This window comes from Belonocnema kinseyi, chromosome 8 (assembly GCF_010883055.1).
Source record: "Belonocnema kinseyi isolate 2016_QV_RU_SX_M_011 chromosome 8, B_treatae_v1, whole genome shotgun sequence".
Lineage (NCBI taxonomy): Eukaryota > Metazoa > Arthropoda > Insecta > Hymenoptera > Cynipidae > Belonocnema > Belonocnema kinseyi.
This window is the reverse complement of record NC_046664.1, coordinates 124,116,462-124,140,903: the sequence shown is the minus strand read 5'-3', so window position 1 is coordinate 124,140,903 and position 24,442 is coordinate 124,116,462. Positions and strand designations below refer to the sequence as shown.

At 34.3% G+C, this 24,442-nt stretch overlaps 1 protein-coding gene across 1 annotated transcript in view; it reads right to left on the bottom strand.

Annotated features, from left to right (window-relative positions):
- Nucleotides 1-9,789: 9,789 nt before the first annotated feature.
- Nucleotides 9,790-24,442, bottom strand: part of LOC117178969 — a 159,150-nt gene continuing 144,497 nt past the window's right edge. The window contains exons 2-3 of the mRNA XM_033370565.1: nt 14,486-14,548; nt 9,790-9,905 (exon numbers count right to left, since the gene is read on the bottom strand). Coding sequence (XP_033226456.1) covers nt 9,826-9,905; nt 14,486-14,548 — 143 coding nt within the window. The 3' untranslated portion in view covers nt 9,790-9,825. The remainder of the gene's footprint in view (nt 9,906-14,485; nt 14,549-24,442) is intronic.

Genomic DNA, 24,442 nt, shown 5'->3' with positions numbered 1-24,442 from the left:
CTCGTAGAGGTGTCGTAAGGGTGTCAAACCCATATGTCTGATGGATTAAATTCTTCGTTGGATAATTCTCTACAGGCCCCCATACTTACCTTTCACATTTTTTAAGCCCTAAAAGATTATTCTAAAAACTCAAAAAAGTGATTTTTACCCATGCATTTTACGTGGGAAACTTCAAGTCAAAACCGACACCTGTTAAATTCGAAAAATGAAAAAATAAAAAATTAGAGAATTTCTTTTTTCGGATTTAGAAAGAAACTGAGAGGTTCGTTTCCCTCTAGCCATGCAACAAAAATTTACCATGCATTTTGCACCACCCTATTGTTCATAGTTATGAGAATTTGACCAATAAGTTTTTCAAAATGCTACAAAAAATAAACACCAGTATCTATATATGGTTTATGGTGTGCGTAAGCTTAGTGAGGGCAGCCTTATGATTGATGATAAACCTGTAAGGTTTAAGGGACAATATATTAAATTTGATGGTAATCAGTATCTGAAAACAGTTGGCCTGCTTTAACTGCTGTTTAGAAAATCTCCCGAAGATTCATCTATAAGTAATGATGATCTGAACAATGACAAGGAAATATTGATTGCTACAAATGCAAATAAGAAGCGGTACAGCCTAACTGAACCTAACTAGAGGAGATATCAAGTACAAAAACTTTATGCAAAAATGTTTAATGTATCTCGCAGACGATCCTCAACTAGTGGAGGTTTCCTACCGCAGTATATGTTAGCAGGAAAAAATGTAAAGACTGACCACGTCTACTGGGATGATCCTAACGGACTAGTTGATTGTCTTCGTCTACTCCTAGTTTCTCAGAGAGCAGGCAACACGAGTCAAAACAATGAAATCATATCAATCATTGAGGAACTACGGGAAAATAAAATTATATATTAGGAGTGTACTCATAACTCTATCGTCAGTATCACGATGAGTATTGACATGTTTGGACCAGCTCACTGCATTGACGTTAGTTCACTACTACGATCATGTGAAGCGTGGAGTGCAGATGGCGCTGGGAGTCTTTCCAGCCTAAGGTCCTTATTCCAGCCTATGTTTATATGGCAAGAATAAGAAAGACCGTGGTGCAAAATTAATTTGATCGATGATTTTCGCAATGAAAATCGGTTTTCTGTCTTACAAGTCGAAGTGTAAGGATTAAGAAATATTATTGATATTAAATTTAGAAATAAAATAAGTCAAATGAGTGAAAATCGGTGTATTGACCCTGAATGTAAGTCAGGTTATGACAGACACTCTGAGAACTTTAATTTCTTCTACGTACCAAGGGGGGAAGAAAATCTAAAGGCTTGAAAAATATCCATAATGAGGAAAAGTTTCATAATGAAACCCGGACATGGCGTGTGCAAGAGTTATTTTTTAAACAACATATTTTGTGACAGCGAAAAACGTTTGCAGAGGATGAAGTCACTGCCTTCTGTGAGTAGCAAGTATAAATATAAAATAATTATATTTAAAATCATTGATTGTTGATTAATTGTTATCGAATAATAATATTACTGTTTATATGTATAATAATTGGCATTTAATGTTTACATATTTTTGTTTGAGCTATTTGTGAGATATAAAATATAGGTAATACCGCACGGCACGGCAGTGTCGGTTCCACCGTTTTTTTATCTTGATAAAGTGTCAAAATTAATTACATTTTAAAATAATAAAAGGATTTATTAATTAAAATAATAATTTAATGTGAACAAATAAATGAAGAAATTATCATGTATACCTTTTATCCAAAACTAAAACGAAATCTGTGTTTAAGAAATTCTTTTCTTGAAATATAAAAAATAAAGTAAGCACTGTACTTTAATAAAAAATATCGAACATTTTCCTTAAACTATAATAATATTGCAGTTAAAAAAATTGTATACATATTAAAAATGAAATAAGAAATATGTATTTTAATAAAAAATGTCGAAAATTTCCTCTTAAACTATAACGATATCCTAAATTAAAAAATTGTATATATATTAAAAATGAAATAAGAACTATGTATTTTAATAAAAAATGTCGAAAATTTCCTCTTAAACTGTAACGATGTCCTAAATTGAAAAAATTGTATAAATATTACAAATTAAATAAGAAACAGGTATTTTACTGAAAATATCGAACATATTTTCTTAAAATAGAACCATATCGTTATTATTGGAAGTTCTTTCATAGAATTAGAAATAAAAACATTTAAATGAGAACTATGTAATTCATTAAAAAATATCGGACATTTTATCTGAAACTGGAATGATACCTTTATTGAAAAATTATTTTCTATTAATATAAAAAATTATTTGTGAACTAGGTAATGTAATACAAATTATCGAACATTTTACCTTCAACTGGAAAGATGTATTCATTCGAAACAAATGATCATAGAAATATTAAAAATTAAATAAGAACAATGTATTTTAATCAAAAATATCAAAGATTTGATCTTAAATGTAAACGATATCTTTATTTTAAAAAAATTATCGTAGAAATATAAAAACTTAAAAAAGAACTATGTTATTTAATAAAAATATACGCGTTATTTGATCTTAAACTGGAACGATATCTTTATTTAAAAAAAAAATATAGCAGAAATTAAAAAAATTAAATAAGGACTGTGTATTTTAATAAAAAATATTAAAAATTTTATCTTAAAATTGAACGATTGTTTTAATTAATTTATAATTTTATAATTTACATGAAACAGTATGGCAGTTGGGATAACTGTTTCGATCTTATCATTATCGACTTCATTTCAAATAAAACATTCAAATATCCCTGTGCTGAACCCAGCTGCGACGCTCTTGTGTAAGCCATCAAGAGTTATTTATCGCTTAAAATGAGACAGTCCGCTGAAGAAAGCAAAATTAAAATTTAAAGGTAAAAAATTATTTTAGAAAAACTTAGCTGAGTTTCTGAAGCTTAAACGGCCTAAAGTTTCAATAAGTGTAAATTTACTGTCGTAAATAAATTGCTTATTTGCACCAGCATATGACATTGCTCTTATTTAAATTTTCTTACCCATTAAATCAATTCCTCACCCCAATATAAAATTATAATATCTGTTATTTAATTTTTGACTTTAATTAGATTTTATATTTCACAACAGTAATTTTGTTTATGGAATATAATTTTACAATATTATTATTAAAAATTATGTCATCAGTTCACACTATTTTTGTTTGTTTCTTGAGTTGAAAAATAATTTCCTTCATGTTATGTTATGAATAGAACAATTTGTTATTACAATTAATATCAATTATGTTATTTTTTAACTAATTTTGCGTATGCTTGCCATGTTAAAACAGGCTGGAAATATCCCAATACGACGCGGTCGAATTAGGACTTGTACACCGCATCATACCAAAAGAGATGCGTGCAGTGTATCAAGTCACATCATCTATGCGAACAGACATTGACAATACAAATTTGATGATACGTATACTCGAAGATTCAATTAATGAGAAACTGAAAACCCTGCAGATTGACACCCAATAAGATTTGTCAGTCCGTAACACTGAACTCATTTCTGATTTGGACGAAAAATGGGCACTAGTCCCAGAACTAAATAAACCCACTAGAAATAATTATCCATGTCGTCGCGTTTGAATGCGTGGTATAGACGAGACGTGACAGGCAGTTTTGGTTGAAATGCTACCCTATGCTTATGATCTATGCTTGTGCAGGGTCGTATAACAAAAAACTTACACACTGTTGAAGGCTTAGAATTTTATAATGCATATTTTAAACAACTTATGCAATGATATGGCATCAATCTCTGCTTAACGCATGTTAGTCTGTTGAATAGATTATGTTACGAATCCAGTGACGTGCAAGTTAACTTTGTGCAATATTTAATTAACGCTAAGCTAACGTTAAACTAATGTCAAATTAATTCTATGCAATGTTAAATTAAAGTCGAAATAATGATAAAGTAGAGCTAAACTTTTAAGTGTATGCTTATCCTAATTATGTGTAAGGTTTTAATAAACAAAAGAAAGGAATTCATATACACATTGTTTTTTATTTAGATAAATCCTTATAACTATTATTCACAACTATTTACAAATAAAAAAAATTAACTTAACCTGCTATTCACAAAACATTCGACTATTTAGAAAAAGGTCCAACAGTTCATTGTCGCTTTCGGTTAAATTGTTGTCGTTATCGATTAAACTAATCTTATAGTGGCCCCATGCGAGTGTATCTGTATTGTTTCTTATTAAAAATCTCTTGCCATCGTATGGACTCAATGCTATTTTGTTCTGCTTAACTGTGGCCAAGCTGTGCAGTCTTGATCGAATAGCATACTGTGTTCTTGTTTCAATATCAAAATTTTGAAGACATTCCAGATAATCATAAAAACAGATACAAGCTACAAAATTCAGTAATAATTTTCCCAGAACATTCATCGTTCATGAGACCGAGTATTTTCTTGTTGGCTTGTGGCATTCTGAAAACATTGTCTCGAAGGTAGCCAGATGTGTCGAATTTGTGAACGTCCATCTTCGTGGCAGCGTAAATGTTGTTACATTGTATTCCGTAGATCAAACTGTCTGTGTCCGTGTACAATAGTTTACAATCGTTCCTATATATTTTGCACATTTAATCGTAGTGGAAGTCGTAGATGAGGATTTTGTACAAGTCCAGCACCTTAAGCCCTACATAGATGGGTTTATTGAACAAAAATTCTACTTTTCTCAACTCTAGTGCTACAAGACTTTCCCCGAAAATTGCACGACTGGAAATTTGATTTAGCTATGAGGGCTTCTGCTCCATACCAACCATGTTCCTTGAGCCATGCTCCCTGATTAAATTTAGGAACTCTGTGAATTTTAAGTAATACCAAAACATAAGTCAAAGCATGTTTAAGAGTGCGGTTGTCCCATTGCCCAACCATACATATTGTTTGCATCAAAATACATGATGAAGATTATCTCACGATTTTCGTTGAACACTGATATATATTTATTTTTAGCCGAAGCATGTCGATTGGAGCATTGACTCAGTTCACCCCTTTTGCATTGTTCAATTATCAACAGCATCTCAACGTCAGCGAGAAGTTCTAGCCCCAAATTTGTATGTTTGAGCATGGCATATCATATCAAGCCAGGAGTAGTGTAGTAATGCGCTGAACCAAGTCCAATAAGCCTCGAGACACTGTTCTCGGAAACTTTCAAAGACATCGGATAGCAGCAACACGTCAGTATTTATGTACAGTTTTACGTACTTGCCTAAAGTTGTGGTATCAAATTCTAATGCGCGTAATCTTGATTGGAAATTAAAAAATTATTAAACGTACTATAAAATGTTGCTTTTTGTGGTACTTGAGTTTCCTGAAGCTTCTCCCAAGAGTCCATGTGTTTATAGGGAAAAACACCTTTCCTCATGAGAAGTTGAACTTTTTCAGGCTCAAGATAAAAAAATACCGAATTCACCGTTTTATATTCTTCATGGTACGATGCTAACTTTTCTGATGACGAATCTATAAATCTTAATGAATCTATGAATCGGAACTTTATCTGAGTGTCTTGAATATATTTTGTGAATGATATTTATTTTTCCTTATTTAAAGCCAAAACCTTTACTTTTACATTAACCTGTGTTTGAATGTCGTGAATGACAAAGTGAGCTTCGTACCCACTCAAGTTGTGAAACACAACTGGTATGGAATATGCATCCTGGTAAGCAAGATTGCAGTGTTTATGCGCGGGGCCACGATACGCACCAGTGAGATGACAGTAGTCTCGAACCTTTTTCATTGCTGGATGTAGTGGTTTTTACAGATGTGACGCACTATCGCTTGCACAAAGTCTGCCTTTTGCTCTGTTGTTAGTGGTTTCATGGGTACAGGCGTGTTCAGTACATTTTCGCAATTGTTGGCAATCTCCAACAATTCAAGTGCAAAACACTTTGCCGTTTCCACATTCTCCGGGCAGCACTTGTAGAAGAACAGTGCATCGATGTATCTACACTTCAAGTAGAAGCCAGTATCACAAACTTCGTGTTTCTATAACACTTCTCTGTTTCATTTTTGAATTTAAGCGTCGTCAGCTGGTTTAAGGAGAAGAGATTCACAGTCAGCGCAAATAATAAATGGTAATCTTTCCTTGTATTGGAAGTTTTTAAATTCAATGATGTTCTGACCTGGTTATGGTAGCTCTACTTTGCAGTCATTCATCTTTTTGCAGTCATCAGTGTGGTGAACTAGCTATTCCATACTCCAAAAGTAGTGCAAGCAACGATCGCAGATGTATTTTCTTTCATGATTCTTAGACATTTGGTTCTTAACTAAGCGTAAAAGATCTTTTATCCAAACGTAGTGAAAGTTCAAAGATGGTTGTCTCATATTGTGATCATTGATATCTTCATCATCATTGCTATCCTCGTTGATATAATTGTCCTCTTCTTGAACACGAAGAAGGTTAACGTGTTGATCTTTCTTGAGTGAAGTTGAGTGAAGAGGAACGACTGAGATTTTTTGCTTTTCCTTAATGAGGCCATACACATTTACCGAAATATTGTTTTGTTTTTCAAATTTAGCCACATCCCCTCTTTAGTGGAGTCTCTTCGAAGGCTTCATGGCGTAAGTTTCGAAAACCGTTCCTTCTCTCTGATGCATGGAAACTACTAGAAGGCTGCATGATGCAATACTTGAAAACCATTTTTTCGATTGCATTGAATATAATAGAAACTTCTAGAACTTGACTTTCTAGAATTCAGACAAAAATAATATTTACAACTGACATTTTCTAGAAAATTTGGATAAAGTTCCAAATAGCTGGATTTTCCAATTCTCTATAAACTTCGTATACTTATGTATTTTGACGCGCTGATTACGAACATGATAGTTATAATAGACGACAAGTCGATTTTCATGGTAAAACCATGAAAAACCGACAAAATAATATTTTTATCATTTATCTAAGCCAATATGCAAAAGTTGGCAAGATATTTTAAACGAAAGTGATGGACCTTATCAAAATACATATTTTTTGTAACATACATTTTTTTGTAAGAGTGATAATTTTCGCGAAAATTAGTGATAATTGATTTTCATTTAAAAAACCTATAAAATCATGCCTTTTTGCATTCATCTAAGCCAATACGCACAATATCGCTGAATATTTTGACAAAAGTTATATAGCTTATCAAGTTACATATTTTTTGTTCCAAGCATTTTTATGATGCAATAAGCGACAAGTCTTTCTCTGCAGTCCGCGCTCATAGTACTTGCGGGCGTGTGTTTCTTGCGTGTATTCATTATTTTCGAGGTTTCCTTCTCCCAAGTCCTAATCGAGATAGATACAACATATAATACTTTCAATATAAGTATGATTCTCCAAAAATAAAAAATAAACACGTTAGTGGTTGCGACAGATCAAACTCATTGCATCTGAACTATTTTGCTCAAAACACAAGAAGATGACTCCTTTAGGATCTGAAATAACTTGTAGCCTGATTCCGCAGTTTCCAGATTTCTGCAACGGCCTGTATATTTATTTCATACTGCTTTGCTGTAGGGCTCAATTTTGAACAAGCGATCCGGGAAAGCTTCATGGTTGCTCTTGACAGTAAATTCGAAGAGGAAGGTCACATCGGAGGTGTCGGTAAAGTAGTCGAAATAGATGAGTGCAAGATTGGCCGTCGAAAATACGAGCGAGGACGTGCAGTGCAATGATCATGGATGCTTGGAATGGTCCACAGGGGACATCCCTATAGCTATCGGTTGGAAATCTGTCCCGAAAATAATAGAGATCAGGCTTTTTTAATAGAATTTATAAAAAAGCACGCAGGGGAAGGGACGGAGATCCACACTGATTGCTGGAAGGTTTATATTAATCTCGAAGATCATGGTTTAATCCACACAACTGTGAATCATTTCGAGGAGTTCGTGAATCACGATACCGCAGCGCACACTTACAACGTCGAGTCCTATTGGCGGTGGATGTGACGCTTTCGCTTACGAGGAGGATTGCACAAGAGTAATCTCGCAGACCATCTTTGTGAATTTCTGTGGCGACGGCGGCTGAGAAAAATAGGTGTTGATCCGTTTAAGGAACTAATCGCGAATGTTGAAGTCTGTTATCCTAGCAATTCAATTTAAGCAGCATTTTTAATTAAAATAAATTCAAATGTATTATATAATAATAAAATCATAAAAATAAAATAATAAATGAGATCAATAAGTAAAATTACCAAATATAAACAAAAGACAAAAAATATGCTTTTCAAAGTACTCCAACCTTCCTGCGATAGGGATTTGACCAACAATATTTCTTTGGCCAGTGACAGGGGTGCCTTCCTGACCCCCACGGGACATGAAAAAGGGGTAGGGGTTTGAACAGAATTTTTGTTCTGACCAGTCACAGAAGTGCCTTCCCGCCCCCACACACAGGACCTCGAAAAGGGGTAGTGATATGACCAAAATTATTTCTGTGACCAGTCACAGAGGTGCTTTTCCGCCACCATGGGACCTGGAAAAGGGGTAGGCGTTTGACGAACATGATTTCTGTGACCAGTCAGAGGGGTGCCTTCCCGTTCCCGCGGGACCTGGAAAAGGGGTAGGAGTTGGACCAATATTATGTATGTGACCAGTCACAGGGGTGCCTTTCCGCTCCCCACGAGAAGATGGAAATGGGTAGAAGAAAATACTAGGGATTTGCCCAGATTTATTTATGTAATTAGTCACAGAGGTGCCTAATCACTCTTGTCGCCACTTAGGGCCTGTTGCCATGGTAATGCACGGCACGAAATAGTTGATCGTTAGATGTATCGCCAATTATCTCGGAAACTATCACTCGTGGAAAAAATGTCGAAACTTCGACTGAATTGGGGATGTTGACTATAAAAGTTGCGTTAGGTGCTTACACTTTCAGTCTGGTGAAATTAAAAGTAGAAGTAAAAAAATTTTTAATGAAATGTGAAAGTGGAAAACCATGCCTTTGGAGAAGAAGGATCTTAAAGCAGTTTACGCAATTGTACGTATGGAAGAACCTGCACCTGTGAACCCGCTGTCTGTCCTCACTTTGAAGAAGGAGTATGTTCTTGCTAAAAATTTGTAAAGTTAACACCAAGTATGATGTAAAGATTATGGTTGAAATAGAAGAACAGTTTGTAGTCTTTCTATCCGATTCATTCCGATTTTGGAGGATTCTGCCCACGAGGCAACATTTCAGAAGATGGAAGAAGCAGTCTTAAATAAAAACCTATATTTTTATTACTTGGGTGGACCCTAAAATCAATTTGAATTCAAATATATCACTGACTGTACTTTCATTTTACATATACTGTAAAGATTTATGAACAATATACACACTAAAAGCTAAATCAAATAAACTGTGTATTTCAATTAAATTACTATACTTTAATTTTATTTCGATTTGAATTATGGATGAGCGATTTAAATTTTCGCGCGCTTCCCGCATTGCTATAAGTACACCTCTGACCAACTTGAACGATGAAATCTTATGCCAGCGATAAGTTGCAAACTTCTTTCAACAATGGAGCTCAAAGACAGCGATGAATTGCTTTTCATAGTTTGACCGGTGCTGGCAGAAATCTTATGAGAGTAACAGAGATAGAGAAGGAAAAATTTGAAGAAGAGTTCTTTGTATCTCTTTTACTTTTATTTTTTTTTCACACACACATTAATGATTTGAAAAAAGCAATTTTTTTCTTAATTTAATTTAATTTTATTAAAAATTATAAAATGTTACTCATTTTTATTTTATTTCATTAACAAAAAATCATGAGATTTTTGTTTAATGCGGTTTTATATTTTCCTTATATGATGATATTTTCAGCAGGCCGTTCTCTTACGCACTGTTGGATCCGCCGCTGCCATTCACACCACTAGAGGAGGAGATGGTAGTGGTAGTACCGTCTGCGTTGAAACCTGAAAAAGAAGAAAAGGGAATATATTATTTTAAATTTTATACATTATATTGTATATAATTAAAAATTTGTCATAAGGATAACCGCAGGATTTCGCCGGGGGCGGGTGCTAATCTGAAAAATTGCACCCGCTTTCAGCTAAATCGCGGTAAAATTTCAGCCACAACCACGTCTCACAACCGTGAGATAGGTGGTTGCAGTCTGTAAAGGAATCAATACGACGATCCAGCAAAAGCCTCGTGCCCCCTAGGAACATGGAGTGACACAAGGACAACCGCCTTCTTCATTTTTCCCACAAGTGTTCTAGTATATTGTTATCACACAGGGATGCTTTTTAGGTTACTGGCAAGTGAAAGCTTGGCACCTCCAAGAGCGCCGATAATAAGGACGATCAGTTTAACAGAATAATCCGGGTACAATCGTTACAACTCCCTTATAAGGTCTCGATACCTCTCTTTCTTTTCATGCTCCTTGGCTATGATGTTTTTGTCAGCTGGTGCCGAAAATTCGATAACGAACATGGTTCGCTTCTCGAAGTCAAGAAGAACAATGTCAGGCCTCGAGTGAGCAACAGAAACAATTGTCGAGAATATAAAATTCCAGTATATGCGGCACTTCCTATCCTCGACAATTGACTCAATTTTCCTAGGAGCATTTAGAGGAGCGATATTAAGGTGAATGCCGTAGGAGTGACAGAGATGGTAATAAAGCACTCTTAGTGCCGCATTGTGCCTTTGAATGTAGGTCGTTCCTGCGTGTGTTGGATAACTAGATAGTATGTGAGCTAAATGCTCGGGGTGTGCATGGCACGCTCTGTAGCTACCATCGGGAATGTCTTGGATCAAAATGTGGCGACGGTATGTTAAGGTGGAAATGACACCGTCTTGGCATGCAAAAATGAAACCCTCTGTACCAGACTTCAATCCGGGCGATTTAAGGAAAGCAAACGTTAGCTCACAAGACATTGACTGATCCTTCACATTTCTGTGGAAGATACCGTGCATCCTCTTATCGAGGAGCTGTTCACGAAAGTTTTTCTCTTGTGCTTTCTTAATCCGGGCTTTCAGTAGTGAGTACTCGAGATAGATAAGATTTGATGCATTTTGCTCAACCCTTATACTGAAGTCAAGTCCGAGTGTTTCAGCAGCTTCCTCCGCTGCTTTGTACAGAAATGCTCCTTTGCCCACTTCTTCGTGATTCCTGACCATTTAAAGAAGAGGGTCTCTTCCATTTGCAACTCTATGTGCTGTACCCAGAATAATCCTGTTGTGAAGACATTCAAGACTCAACATTCCGCGACCCCCTTGACGGCATGAGATGTACAGTCGCGGAACGGAAGACTTAAGATGCATGCTTTTGTTCATGTGCTTAACCTTTCTTGTCCCGATATTAAGAGATCTGAGCTCGTTCTTCGTCCATGGAACTACTCCAAATGAATAGAGTAGTACCGGGACGGCGAGCATGTTCGTTGCAGATACTTTGTTCCTCGCTGACAGTTCGGAAGAACAAATCTGCCGGATGAGACGATTATATCTGCTTCGGAGATTATCCTTTATAGATTTCACATCCTAAATGCGGCTCTGCGACACGCCCAGGTATGTATAAGTCTCTTCAGTGCAAAGTTCTCGTATAGCGCTTCTATCAACGAGCTCAGGATCTTCAGGGATGCCATTAAGTTTTCCTCGCTTCAAATAAACCTTGGCGCATTTTTCTAACCCAAATTCCATTCCAATTTCCTTAGTATATCGTTCGACAATCCCGAGAGCTAGATGCAGTTGCTCTCTGTTTTTAGCATAGATCTTAAGATCGTTCACGTAAAATACATGAGTGACCTTGTAATTTCGATCTGCAGGTTTGCCGCAAAAGTACCCGTCGGAATGGCGAATTGCTAGAGATAGTCGAAATAATTTGAGGCGAAAGAGCAGTAGGCTCATGGTGTCGCCCTGAAAGACACCAGTCTGAAAATTGACCTTGTTAGTTGTCACACGATTTTTTCCAGATAAGATAGTAAATCTGGTTTTCCAAAGCGGCATCAATCTCTCTATACACCTCACGATTTGCGGATGAACCTTTAAGCTTTGCAAAAGACACATGATAAATCTATGGGATGTCGAATCTAAAGCTTTCCGGTAATCAATCCAGGCATTTAATAGGTCAAGCTGGTAGTATGCTGCATCTTTGCAGACACATCTATTCATAAGCAGGTTGAGGTGGGAATACGGGACAAATACTGATAGGTTGAAGGAAACTTTTTTCACCAAAAGTTCTTGATACCATCTGGTCGTGGAGCGGCATAGTTCGTCATCCCTCTTAATACTTTTTTCACCTCCTCGGCACTGATGGGTGGGCATTCTTCATCAGGTGTTATAAGGGCATCACAAAGCTCCTTGAAGCTATTTATGTTATCTGAGTCTTCGTCCAGTCTGTGCTTCACTTCGTAGACTTGTCGCCCAAATACTTCGACCTCCTCTGGTTTATGCATGTGGTCGACAGTAACTGGAGGGTCTTGGAAGAGTCGAGATGGGTCAGACAGAAACTGTTGATTTTCTCTGACCCACCTCTCTCTCCGTTCTAGACTTCTCTTAGCGTCAGATATTTTCCGTATTCTCTGAACAATTTGCTGTCTCGTGGTCAGCAGTTTTGACTTGTTAAGTTTGTGATAAGGGTCCGGAGTTTGTGCGCAAACTTTCAAACCTTGGCGGTAAAATTCTTGCCAGATGTGATGTAGTCAATCACACACTGAATGCGGGACACTTGTCTTGCCCAGCCTATATTTTTGGCGAGTTGATGCATATGTCTGTTGGTCTTATGATCAACCGTTGGTTTTGTTTTAGGGTTCGCATTGGCCAAAGCTCTCGCTGCATTATACACACAACAATTGGCAGTTCAGCGGTCGAATTCTTCGGAAAAATATCCACAAAGCTCGTCATCCATTTCAGCCGGATCTTTAGGCTTGAGAGAAACCTGGGTGTTGATGTTTCACCGGGCCATAAAGCATCGCTCGTCCTCTATGGGATGCCTGCCCGCGTTTGGTCTTAGTGTCGCCTCTGTTTCTCTGTTGCCGGACGGAGGAACTAAATCGCGACTTGCTAAAGTGCTACGATGTGAGTGTGGCCCCTGAACGGGGTTACATTTCACGACTGCATGCACTGTGGTGCGAGAAACACCCGGAGCTATCGCACTTTTCGCATCAACGTCTGCGAAATCATGTCGAAGTACTCCAAAAACGGTGCTATAAAAGCGGAACGCCTACTCTACCACAGCCAGAACAAGCCGGCAACAAAGAAAGAGAGGCGACACTAAGACCAAACGCGAGCAGGCATCCCATAGAGGAAGAGCGATGCTTTATGACCCGGTGAAACATCAACAACCAGGTTTCTCTCAAGCCTAAAGGTCTGGCTAAAATGGGTGACGAGCTTTGTGGACATTTTTCCAAAGAATCCGAACTCTGGGCTACTAATCGTTGTGTTATAATGCAGCAAAAGCTTTGGCTGATGCGAATCGTGGAACAAAACGAACGGTTGATCATAAGACCAAAAGACGGATGCATCAACACGCTATAATTAGAATGTGTTCACAAAAATTCTAGGGATGTGGTTTATTTGGGAACTTTTTCTTAAATATTTGTTTTCGAAATCTTTTTTATTCGTTGAAATCATTGAATTATTTGAAATCTATAATTAGTGAAAAAAATCTTCTAAAATATTTTAAAACCTTTTCAAATCTTTTAAATATTTTAAAATCTTTGAAATTCGGTGTACTGTAACCTTTCCAAAATCTTTGAAACCATTTACATCTTTTAAAAGTTTAAAAATCTTTGTGAAATTGTTATGTAATATTTAAAATCTGATATACACGCGTTTATAAAATGTTCAAAATCCTTTTAAATATTTAAAAATTTTTGAAACATTTTGAAATCTTTAGTAATTTTTTGTAATATGGTGTAACTCAAAACCCGAGTGGTGTAACGCTTGAAAATTCCGTTATATACCCATGAAGCTGAGTTAATATTGAAGACTCCAGCTAATAATTTTTATAATTTTTAAGTCAAATATCACAAAAGATGTATCCATATATAATTCAATAAGTAAAACAACAGATTTTATCATTATATAATTACGTACAACCTGCAGATATTCACTTTATTTAATTAATTAAGTTCGAAGTACAAAACGATTTTGACACTTGTCAAACGTCAAATATTACTCTCGTACCGTTACATTAGTAAAAATCAACTCTAATTTTTAAGAATGTACTTAATGTACGCCCCGAATGTGTTTGGGAACAATTTCAATGTTGTGTTACATTTTTTTAATTCAAAACTAATTATTTATTTGAAATGCGTGGTGAATCCTGGGGAACATAACCTTTTTAAGAATTAGGTTATACCTATATTTTGCGCACGTCTTCTAAATTTCAAAGCCTTTGACCAATCAGCACAAGATCTCGAGCGCGGGTGCTTTGGAAATCGAATTAAAATCGCCTATATAGTGCTTTTTTGCATTACACAAATGCATAACTTAACTATACTTAACATACATACTTACTTAACTATGAATACATAGTAAACGTAAAATGTACCTCTTTCAATACTTTTGAATTGCTGCAGAAACTGTGGCTGCAGCAGCAGTGATGGTTTTGCGGCTGAAACAAAATTTCAAAACTTTAACAAGCTTCACTACTGATTCATGGAGATCATAACGTTTAAGGGGGGTTGTAATCGGCCCTAATTTTGGAACTCACAATGTCGGGAGAACGGTGTGGCACATACCTGCCATTGAGTCTAAACTAACTAGCCCTGATAATAGTTCAATGTTTGAGGGGTAAAGAAAAGGAACCTTTCAAGAAACCTCACAATTAAATATGTTTCCTACAAATGATACTACATGATAACACCATCGAAATATAGTTCTGGAGCTGGTTGCGGCTCTCGGAAGTGAACCAGGGAATAGAAAGGGAGGACAAATCCAGAAAGTCGACTTGTCCTTTTCTATCGATGGCCAGTTCATCTTTTTCTAATGAAAGCAGATGGAATATGAGTAGAACCAATTGCCCTCCTTAGAAACGGACAGGTCCACTTTCTCGATTTTTTCTATCTTTCTATTCCCTGGTATATTTCCGACAGCCGCAGCCAGCGGTCCAGTACTATATGTCGATGGATAACACTGACTGCCATATGTACATTCTTGAAAAGTGTATCGGTTATAAAACATATTTTAGATGGTGATAGCTGACATATATATAAGCACTTCTCTTCACTACACAATGATACCACACTGCACTTTCTTCCATGCTAGGGCTTCCGTTCGCTGCAGCGCAACCTCACATTTATGTGCTGCAACAGGGCATTTTCCAGTACTAACGTAATGGAAAGATTTTCTTTCCATGTACGTTAAACGGTATTCTTTTAATTTAATTAAATTATGATTTTGAAAAGGTATTATATCTTTCTAAATATTTAATTTTATTTCACTTTTTAGTTGAAAGAATTTGCAAAATAAATATTAAAAAGGTATTCCTTATAATAGCTAAATATATAAGTAATATTTTTTTAAGTATTTAACGATACTAAAAGGGTGAAAAATCAATTGCGCATGTCATAGAGAATTCGATGCACGTTTGTACAACTGACATATGCAATTGATTTTTATACTTATTTTCTAAAAAGCTATTACTTGTAATAGTTAAATGAATAATTATAAATAATATTTTTTTACATATATTTAACGTTACTGAAAAGGGGGGATGGGAGTGGATTGAAAAAAATCATTTGCACATGTCTTGGAAAATATTAATGGCATCGCAATGATGTCATCTGCCGGTGACAGCTTGAACTACATATCTGGTAAAAACAGTAGCGCCATCTGTCAATTACAGCTTGAACTACATAGCTGGTAAAACAGTTGCGCCATCTGCCAGCGACATATTGAATTACATAGCTGGTAAAACAGTGTCTCCATTTGTCGGTTACATCTTAAACAATGTAGCTGGTAAAGAGAAGCGCCATCTGTCAGCGACAGCTTAAACTGCATAGCTGATGAAACAGTGGCGCCATCTGTCGGCTCAGTCATGGATCCGTCGTGGTGATCTACCGAAGCGACCGAGAATTTACCGACTGCTTAGGACTCACTAGTGGCGCCATCTTTCTATGAAAGCTAAAACTACGTTGTAGTCTTGCCGAACTCTCCAAGCTATACTACTCTCATTGCATGGAATTTTAGCTACATACCTACATACATACATACATACATACATACATCATACATACATACATACATACATACATACATACATACATACATACATACATACATACATACATACATACATACATACATACATACATACATACATACATACATACATACATACATCAAAACTCATACCGCTGACATTAATGGAATAGGTATGAACTTTTTCCAGCAGCTTTATGTGACAGCTGTAGGTACTATTTCTTTACAAGAGAATCGGCTTCTTTAACGAAATAAAATTTAATTGCTCTACAGAAATTGACAGATGAAGGTATTTGGTTGAACCAAATAATATTTCTATCTGCTTTTAATTGAAGAGGGACGAAGGAAGAAGCACCGTCCATATCCCACTTCCCAAAGAACACTAGTTTTTTACCAAAAATATTAACGTGATCATCTTTTTCCAATTGCTACAAGATTCGCCTAACTGTATGACCTAATAAACTAAAACCTAATAAAATGCTCATAAACTCGATGTTTCTATATGTTAACTGTTTCCTGGATATTGTGCTTTTTTCGCTTCGGATATCTTCAGAAACGGAGGATACGAATCATTGCCGCTTAATTCTTGATTGAACGTCCTAAGCCTTTGGTATTCCCTCTTTGACAGACCTAAATCCACATACATCGCCAAGATTTTCTGTAATGTACTCTCGTCTTCATCTTCTTTATGAAACTGCTGCATTCTAGATTCGCTATCGGACTCATTTTTGACCAATGGAAGTGCTTTGGCTCATTCTTCCTTGCTGTAATTTGAAGAAAGTTATTGGACCCGCCTTTTTTTCGTCTTTTCCGAAACATATTCATGGTCAGTTACACCTGCCGCCCCGTACCCTACTGTTATTTTTGGGACTTCTATAGCCCACTGCATTGCGCCCTAAATGCGCTCGCAAACGCCACCGATAACAAATTTTGCGTTTTTTGACAAATCAAAATTTTTAATCACATGATCTTGAAAATCTTCAAATGCGCTCATATGCGCTATAAAGAAAACATTTAGCGCCACATTGATCACCGAGTTATCAGCGATCAAAATGAGGGGGGGGGGGGCTGGCTTCATTTTTCTAAACTCATAAAATTTTCTCAAATCCATCAAACCTATCTTTCATTACTTCAAATTCTCGCAAATACGATAACACTAAACATTTTTTCGCTAGCTAATTAACAAAGATATAAATTTGGGGAGGGGGAGGCAGTGTAATGCAGGTATTAAATCTACAACAGTGATGTGTAATATAAAGTTACAGGCATGGATTTATTCGTCTTTAAATGCGCTCATATGTAGCATACAACTTTTTTGGAAAATTTTAAAAATTGCCCAAGATATAAAGGTAACAAAATTGTAGGAAGTAATGACCAAAAAAATAAAAAGTTTGTAATCCGCATTGATGAAGTGACTTTCCTGTGGTTTTTCGAATGCGCTCATATTCGCTACTTTCAAAATGAACAAAAAAACAATAATCAACCTCCTCATTATCACTTTTTACCGATGCACTATCCAATGATTTCTCCAAATAATCTAAATTGCACTATACAATTTGATTAAGAGCTTTTCGCATATAAATTCAAATCCGCTCATATGCGGTACTTCCGAAATGAACAAAAAACCATAATCAACTCCCTTACTACCACGTGTTACGATTCACTATCTAATGATATCTTCAAATAAATAATCCCTATACAATTGTATAGTGTAATTTAGGTTATTTGGAGATAGCTTTGGACAGCAGATCGTAACAAGTTGTAATGAGGGGGTTGATTATGGTTTTTTGTTTATTTTGACAGTAGCGCATATGAGCCCATTCGAATCCCCATAGAAAACTCACTTATCAATGCGGATTAAAAAGTTTTTATTTTGTTTGTCATCACTTCGTTAAAATTTTGTTACTGCCGTATTTTAGGCAATTATCAAAATTTGGAAACAAAAGTTATGGCGCATATGAGCGCATTTGAAGACGAATGAATCTATGTCCGCAACATTATATTGCACATTACTGTTAAGGATTTAACACTTGCGTGACCCTGCCCCCCCCCCAAATATGATATCATTGTTATTTTACTAGCGCAAAATTTGTAAGTGGTGACGCATTTGAGCACATTCAAAGTTATGCAAGAGAGGTATGATGAATTTGAAAAAATTTTATTAGTTTAGAAAAATGACACCAGCCCCCACCCCTATTTTGTGGCGCAAAAATTGTTATCAGTGGCGGATTCGAGCGTATTTAGGGCGCAATTCAATGGGCTATAGAAAACCCGAAAATTAAGAGTAGGCGGGGCTGGTGTAACTGACCTCCATATTCAAATGATGATCGTGGTCTTCCTCTTTGTACAAGGTTAGTCAAACCTTTTTTTTTTGTTTGATAGGTGACAAGAAAAAGGTACCTTGAACTATGCTTCTAAGAATTCAGCATACTTTTGAACAAAAAATTCTTTCTTCCTTCAGACACGTTTCCATTTTCTATTATACAAAGGCAAAAAAGTGTCAACCAATTTTGTTCTTATAACCATTAACTGACTTTCATCAAAAGACGACGCAGCCTTAATATTATCTAAAATCAAATATACTTTGTTACATTTTGATTGTAAATCACTATTCCAAATGATGCCACATTAGTGCTGATTTTTCATTCTGTATTCTATGTTAAAAGATACTTCGAAGGTTTTTCTCAATATCTCCGTTGAAAGACGTAGTCTATTTATGAACGCCTTCCTTGAAAGAATATTAAACAAATGAATCAAACATATCGAGAAACGACTTGAAGTTGGAGCTGCAACTTGAAGTCATTGTTGATTTGTTTTACTGCAGAAATGCACAAATTCGGAAAGATTTCCGCAAGAAGGAAGGAAGAAAAGGAAATGGAAAAATCACGAAAGGACCGTATTGAGATACAAATGAGATCTGAACTGGGTTTAGCAGTTGATTTGGTGAAACAGGGTTATGGAACAACAGATACCGGAAATGTTTCCTGTTCCTTTTCGGAAATGGCTAAATCAATTGCTAAAATAACCGGTTAGGATCAGATCTGATCTCCAGATTCCACGATACTTTATAAGTCATAACGCGCGGAATAATAGTTAATTGTGCAAAAATAAAAACTGTTTGAAAATCGCTGAGCTTTGTATAAATCTTTATCCTTGGTATAAAATGCCACCATCAGTACATAAGCTGCTCATTTACGGAAGTGATATAATTCAATCTTTTGAGCTATCAACTGGTTAGTATTCAGGAGAGTGGAAATCGGGAAACAATAAGACCTTTAGAAAAGTTAGAGCTAATAAATGAATAATGTCTGAGAGACATTTGTCGAACCTAGATGTTCTCATAATCTTCTGCACCATTTGGGACATTTGATAAGCTGTTATAGAAAACTAGAATCTAGAAAGATGAAACCTCGGTAAAAAATATCTGAGCGTATGACAATCTCCAAGGAGTGAGCTTGAATCTTAGTTACTGAAGCACGAATGTCTACCTAAAAACGATCCTTTTCAGGTTCATATGAATCGAAAATGGCTGAAAGTATTACAATCTACAAGAAGTGAGCTCGATTCTTACTTACTAACGCACGAATACCTACCTAAAAATGTCCCTTTTCAGGGCCACATAATATGCAAAGTCCGATTGAGCATTTATTCTGAAAAAAATAAAACCTATTAATTAAAAAATGGTCAAAATATGCATTTGTTTATAAATATTGTATTAATAATTATCAGATTATGTCACTATTAAAAATATGATAGAAAAGAGTTTTTTGCAAGGCATGTCGAATTAATTCAGCAAAAAACATCAATCCTATTCATGAAAAAGTGGTTAAAATGTGAATTTGTTTCTAAGAATTTTTTAAACAATTAACATTGTTTGGTCAGTATGAAAAATACAATAGCAAGGAGTCTCTGGGAAAACATTTTAAGTTGAATTTACAACAAAATTAAGATATGCTTAACCTATTGTAAGTGCACATCATTATCTGTGATAATTTATGCAATGGATTTGGATTAAAATTAACTAATCATTGCGAATCATGAAAAAATTATGTATGTTAATTAATTTGTTCATAATATAGTATAACATAACACTTGTTCATAACCATTTTTTGTTACTCTTACGCACTAAACATTATTTTTAGTTAGTTTACTACATTTATTTGTGACCTTTTTTAATGAATTTGATAGTCTTAGAAGAAATGGCATTAACGAAAGCTTAGCAACAAAAAGTCGCAACTTTTTTATCAAATAACAAATTTCTGTTGTACCGAAACAAAATATCCGTAGCTTTTTGTTATACGTGAAAGCCTTGCGGTTATTTCTGAAGAAAAAAACATCAAAATCCGTTAAGAATTGCACTATAGGTCGTTTTTTTACCAAAAAACGTGCTTTTACCGTACTGTTCGGCGGCGCACAGTGGGAGAAATCGGGAATTTACTGTTCATAATCCACTACAGACTACAATTCTTGACCAATTTTGATGTCTTTTTTTATAAGTTCTCAGAATTAAATCCTGCAGACCGTCATTAGGTCCGATTTTTTAATTTCACTCTGTGAAATTTATTATTTAAACAAATAGAACGTCAAAATTGGACATTTTACGAATATTATTTTTTTTCTTCAAATAAAAGACTTAGGAGAAGTCGCTATCTATCAGAATTATTGCCGATATACTTCAGGAAAATGAATATTAGGTTTAAGATTCAGATTAATTCTTATAAACAAATAATACAAACCATTACTTTCAAACGGTGCTAAACCACATCAAAAAACTTTATCTTAATTACAAATGCCTAAATATCTCGTAGAAGTAGTATTAAGAATGGAAAATAACCATTAGTCAACAATTACCACTATTATAAATATTCTAATAAACAAATTGTGTTATTTTATTTGTTCAAAAATGTTTTTCTCATCGACTAACTTTCAAATCAATTGTAAATTATAATAAACAGCTGCAAAAAATATAAATGTTAAATATTTTAATTTTGTAATAACAATATTATGAACCAATTCCAAAATTTAGCGTTTTGCATCTTGATGAATTACAACCACTTATAAAACTGCAAGATGATTTAGCAGAAAAACTTATCTCTTCCGATGGAAATAGCTAAAAAAATTATTTTTTTATAATATTGTTATTAACAATAAAAATATTTAACATTTACATTTTCTTGCAGCTATTGATTATAATTCAGAATTAATTTGTAAGTTTTTGATCAGAAAAACATCTTAGAAAAAAATAAAATAACACAATTTGTTTATTAGGATATTTATAATAGTGGTAATTGTTAACTAATGATTAATTTACATTCTTATTACTAATTCTACGAGATATTTGGGCATTTTTAATTAAGATCAAGTTTTTTGTCGTAGTTCAGCACCGCATGAAATTAATTGCTTACATTGATTGTTTATAACAAATAATATAAATCTGAAATCTAATATGATATGTTCCTGAAATATATCTGTAATAATTCTGATAGATAGCCACTTCTCCCAAGTATTTTCTTCGGAGAAAAAAATCATATTCGTAAAATGTCAAATTTTCACTTTCTATTTGTTTGAATAATAAATTTTACGGAGTAAAATTAACAAATTGGGCACAATGACGTTCTGCAGGATTTAGTTCTGAGCATTTAAAAAAAAAACATCAAAATTAGTCAAGAATTATAGTCTGTAGTTGATTATGAATAGTAACTTCCCGATTCCTCCCACTGTGCGGCGGTGAATTTATTCGAGTCAGCAGCGCGGCCATAAAATGGTTAATAACAATTTTTTTATATGATGCGCACTTTTCTTTTAATTATAAAAATAAGACAATAAAAATACTTTAGTTTCAACGCCAATGCATATTATGAATTATAATAATGTAAATTATTGAAATGATATACATTTTTTCCGGGTAGCTGAGAATAAAATTCAATGCAAAATACGAAACAAATATTAAAGTAATCAAAGAAAATAAAATGTTTACTATATTTTGCAATATCTGAATAAGCAGCGACAGATACAGGAACAGAAATAAATATAAAATACATTTGATATATTATAGTTGGAGATTATGTAGATAATTTCGCATTTTGGACAAAATCGAATGCGAAGCACGATAAACTTACACAGATAAAAATAGTTTTTGAAATTAGAGGTAAAAGCACTACACTCAGAAAAATGTTTGTTTGAATCAAACAACCAAATTTTTTGGAATTCATATAATTGAATCAGACAAATTTTTTGCTTCACTTAAAAAAAGTTGTATTTAATTTTAAGAAATGGAAACTATTTACCTTGTTGATTGAAACAAATAATTTGTTTAGTAAAATTTGTTTGATTTAAACAAAACATTGACTTATATTTAACAATGCATTTGCTTAAAATATGTTTATTCGAATACATAAAAATATTTGTTTGATTCACACAAAAAATACAGTACAAAACAGTACTACAAAGTGCCCCTAGGCGTGATAAAGTGCTACCAGCGGTTCCTGTGTAACTAACCTAGAATCTGCATTAATTTATCATGTGATTTATTTGATGGCATTGGTATTTTTTCAGTGTTGTATTATTCTGAAGGTTCTGATTTACTGTAAAATCTTAAATTAATTGAAAAATGGACGAAATATCTCTAGTTTAGGAATTATTTTAATTAACCAGAATTAAGCTTCGGAATGAATACGTGTTTCTGGTTTTACATATACAACGATAATTATGATTAAGAATAAACATATGATCGAGCTCATACATTATTTTTATAAAGAATGCTGAATTTTGAGGTTAAGTGTAAAAAAAAGGTTTACTTCACTTGAACGAAGTCTATAATTAATTGAAAAAATATATATTTAATGTAAGCAAGAACTTTTATTATTTTAAACAAGAGATTTATTTAAACAAACCAAAAATGTATTTGAACCAAACAAATAAAGACAAACAAAAAATGTATTCAAATTAAATAAACATTTGTTTGACCCCATATCTTTAGACCCCATGCCTTTAGAAGGCAAACACTAGAGGTCAAAATGGACCATCTCAGAAAGTCGACTCGATTGTCTCAGACCGTCGTCTCGGTCAGCTCAAGCTGGCTGACCTGATTATTGTGAAGGGTCGGTTTGGAAATCTTGAATGGTCGATCTGATTTTCTCAGACAATCGACTGGGTCGTATTTGATGGTCGATTCAATTATCTTAGACATTTGACGTAGTCATTTTGGACTGGCGATTCGATCATTGTAAAGGGTCGACTTGATTATTTCGAAGTGTCAATATAGATATATATGGAAGGAAAATTCGGTTATCGCAAAGGATCGATTCGAAAATCTGAGATGGTGAAAAGGACTATTTATGATAGACAAATATATATTTTTAAATTATTGAAAAAAATTGTTTTTTGATTCTCTATATCTAAACTGGCATGAGGTTCTACTATGTAAATAGTGGGGAGTAAAAGTCATCGCACTATTCAATTATAGTATAACTTCATACGAACTCAGATACAGAGTATCAAATATTCACATAGTAGTCGCTAACATTATATAAATTAATAAAGAATAAAATATAATTGTAATAATTGAAGTAATATAATTTTAATCAAATATAATTTTAATAATAATTATAAATTAATGATGAAAGGGTTAAAATTCGATAAATACTTAAGATACAAATGCATAGTATTTTTCATTTAATAGAACTTATTATATAAAACTTATACGATATTACTGGTACGATATAATCAACCTTAATTTAAAAAGTAATGCTAATGCAGGATTAAATTAAATACTGCAACTGCAATCGTTCAAATTAAAAAAGTCTCTTGCCAGTTGCTTTCCTGCTTTTTGAGCCGTCCCATAAATATTCCCTAGAAAAAGTAAAGAAGAAATTAGCATAAAAATCAATAAATCTTTTATTTTATTTAAATAAAATTACAATTTTTAAGGTAGAATGTCAAATGTTTTGGAAAAAGGTGGATTTTTAAGAAAAAAATATCAATCTTCAACATTCGATAAAAATATTTTATTATCGTAATTTTAATGAATAAATAATTCTGATTGAGGAACAATTTTATATAGGGAATTTTATTATTTGAAAATTTTCAAAGTCGGTAATATTATAAACCGTTCGGGAATTTGATTAGTTTTTGAATCTTATTATTCGAGACAGAGAGAGTTTTACCGAATCGGGAATTTGATTTTTTTCATGTATTTGAGCCGTCTCTGTAAAATTACAGAAAATTCGCTGTAATTATAATTTCGGCACCTGAATCTTGTCGATGTTTTCCCTTGGCGCGGATCCAGAGAAGTGTCCGGGGGGGG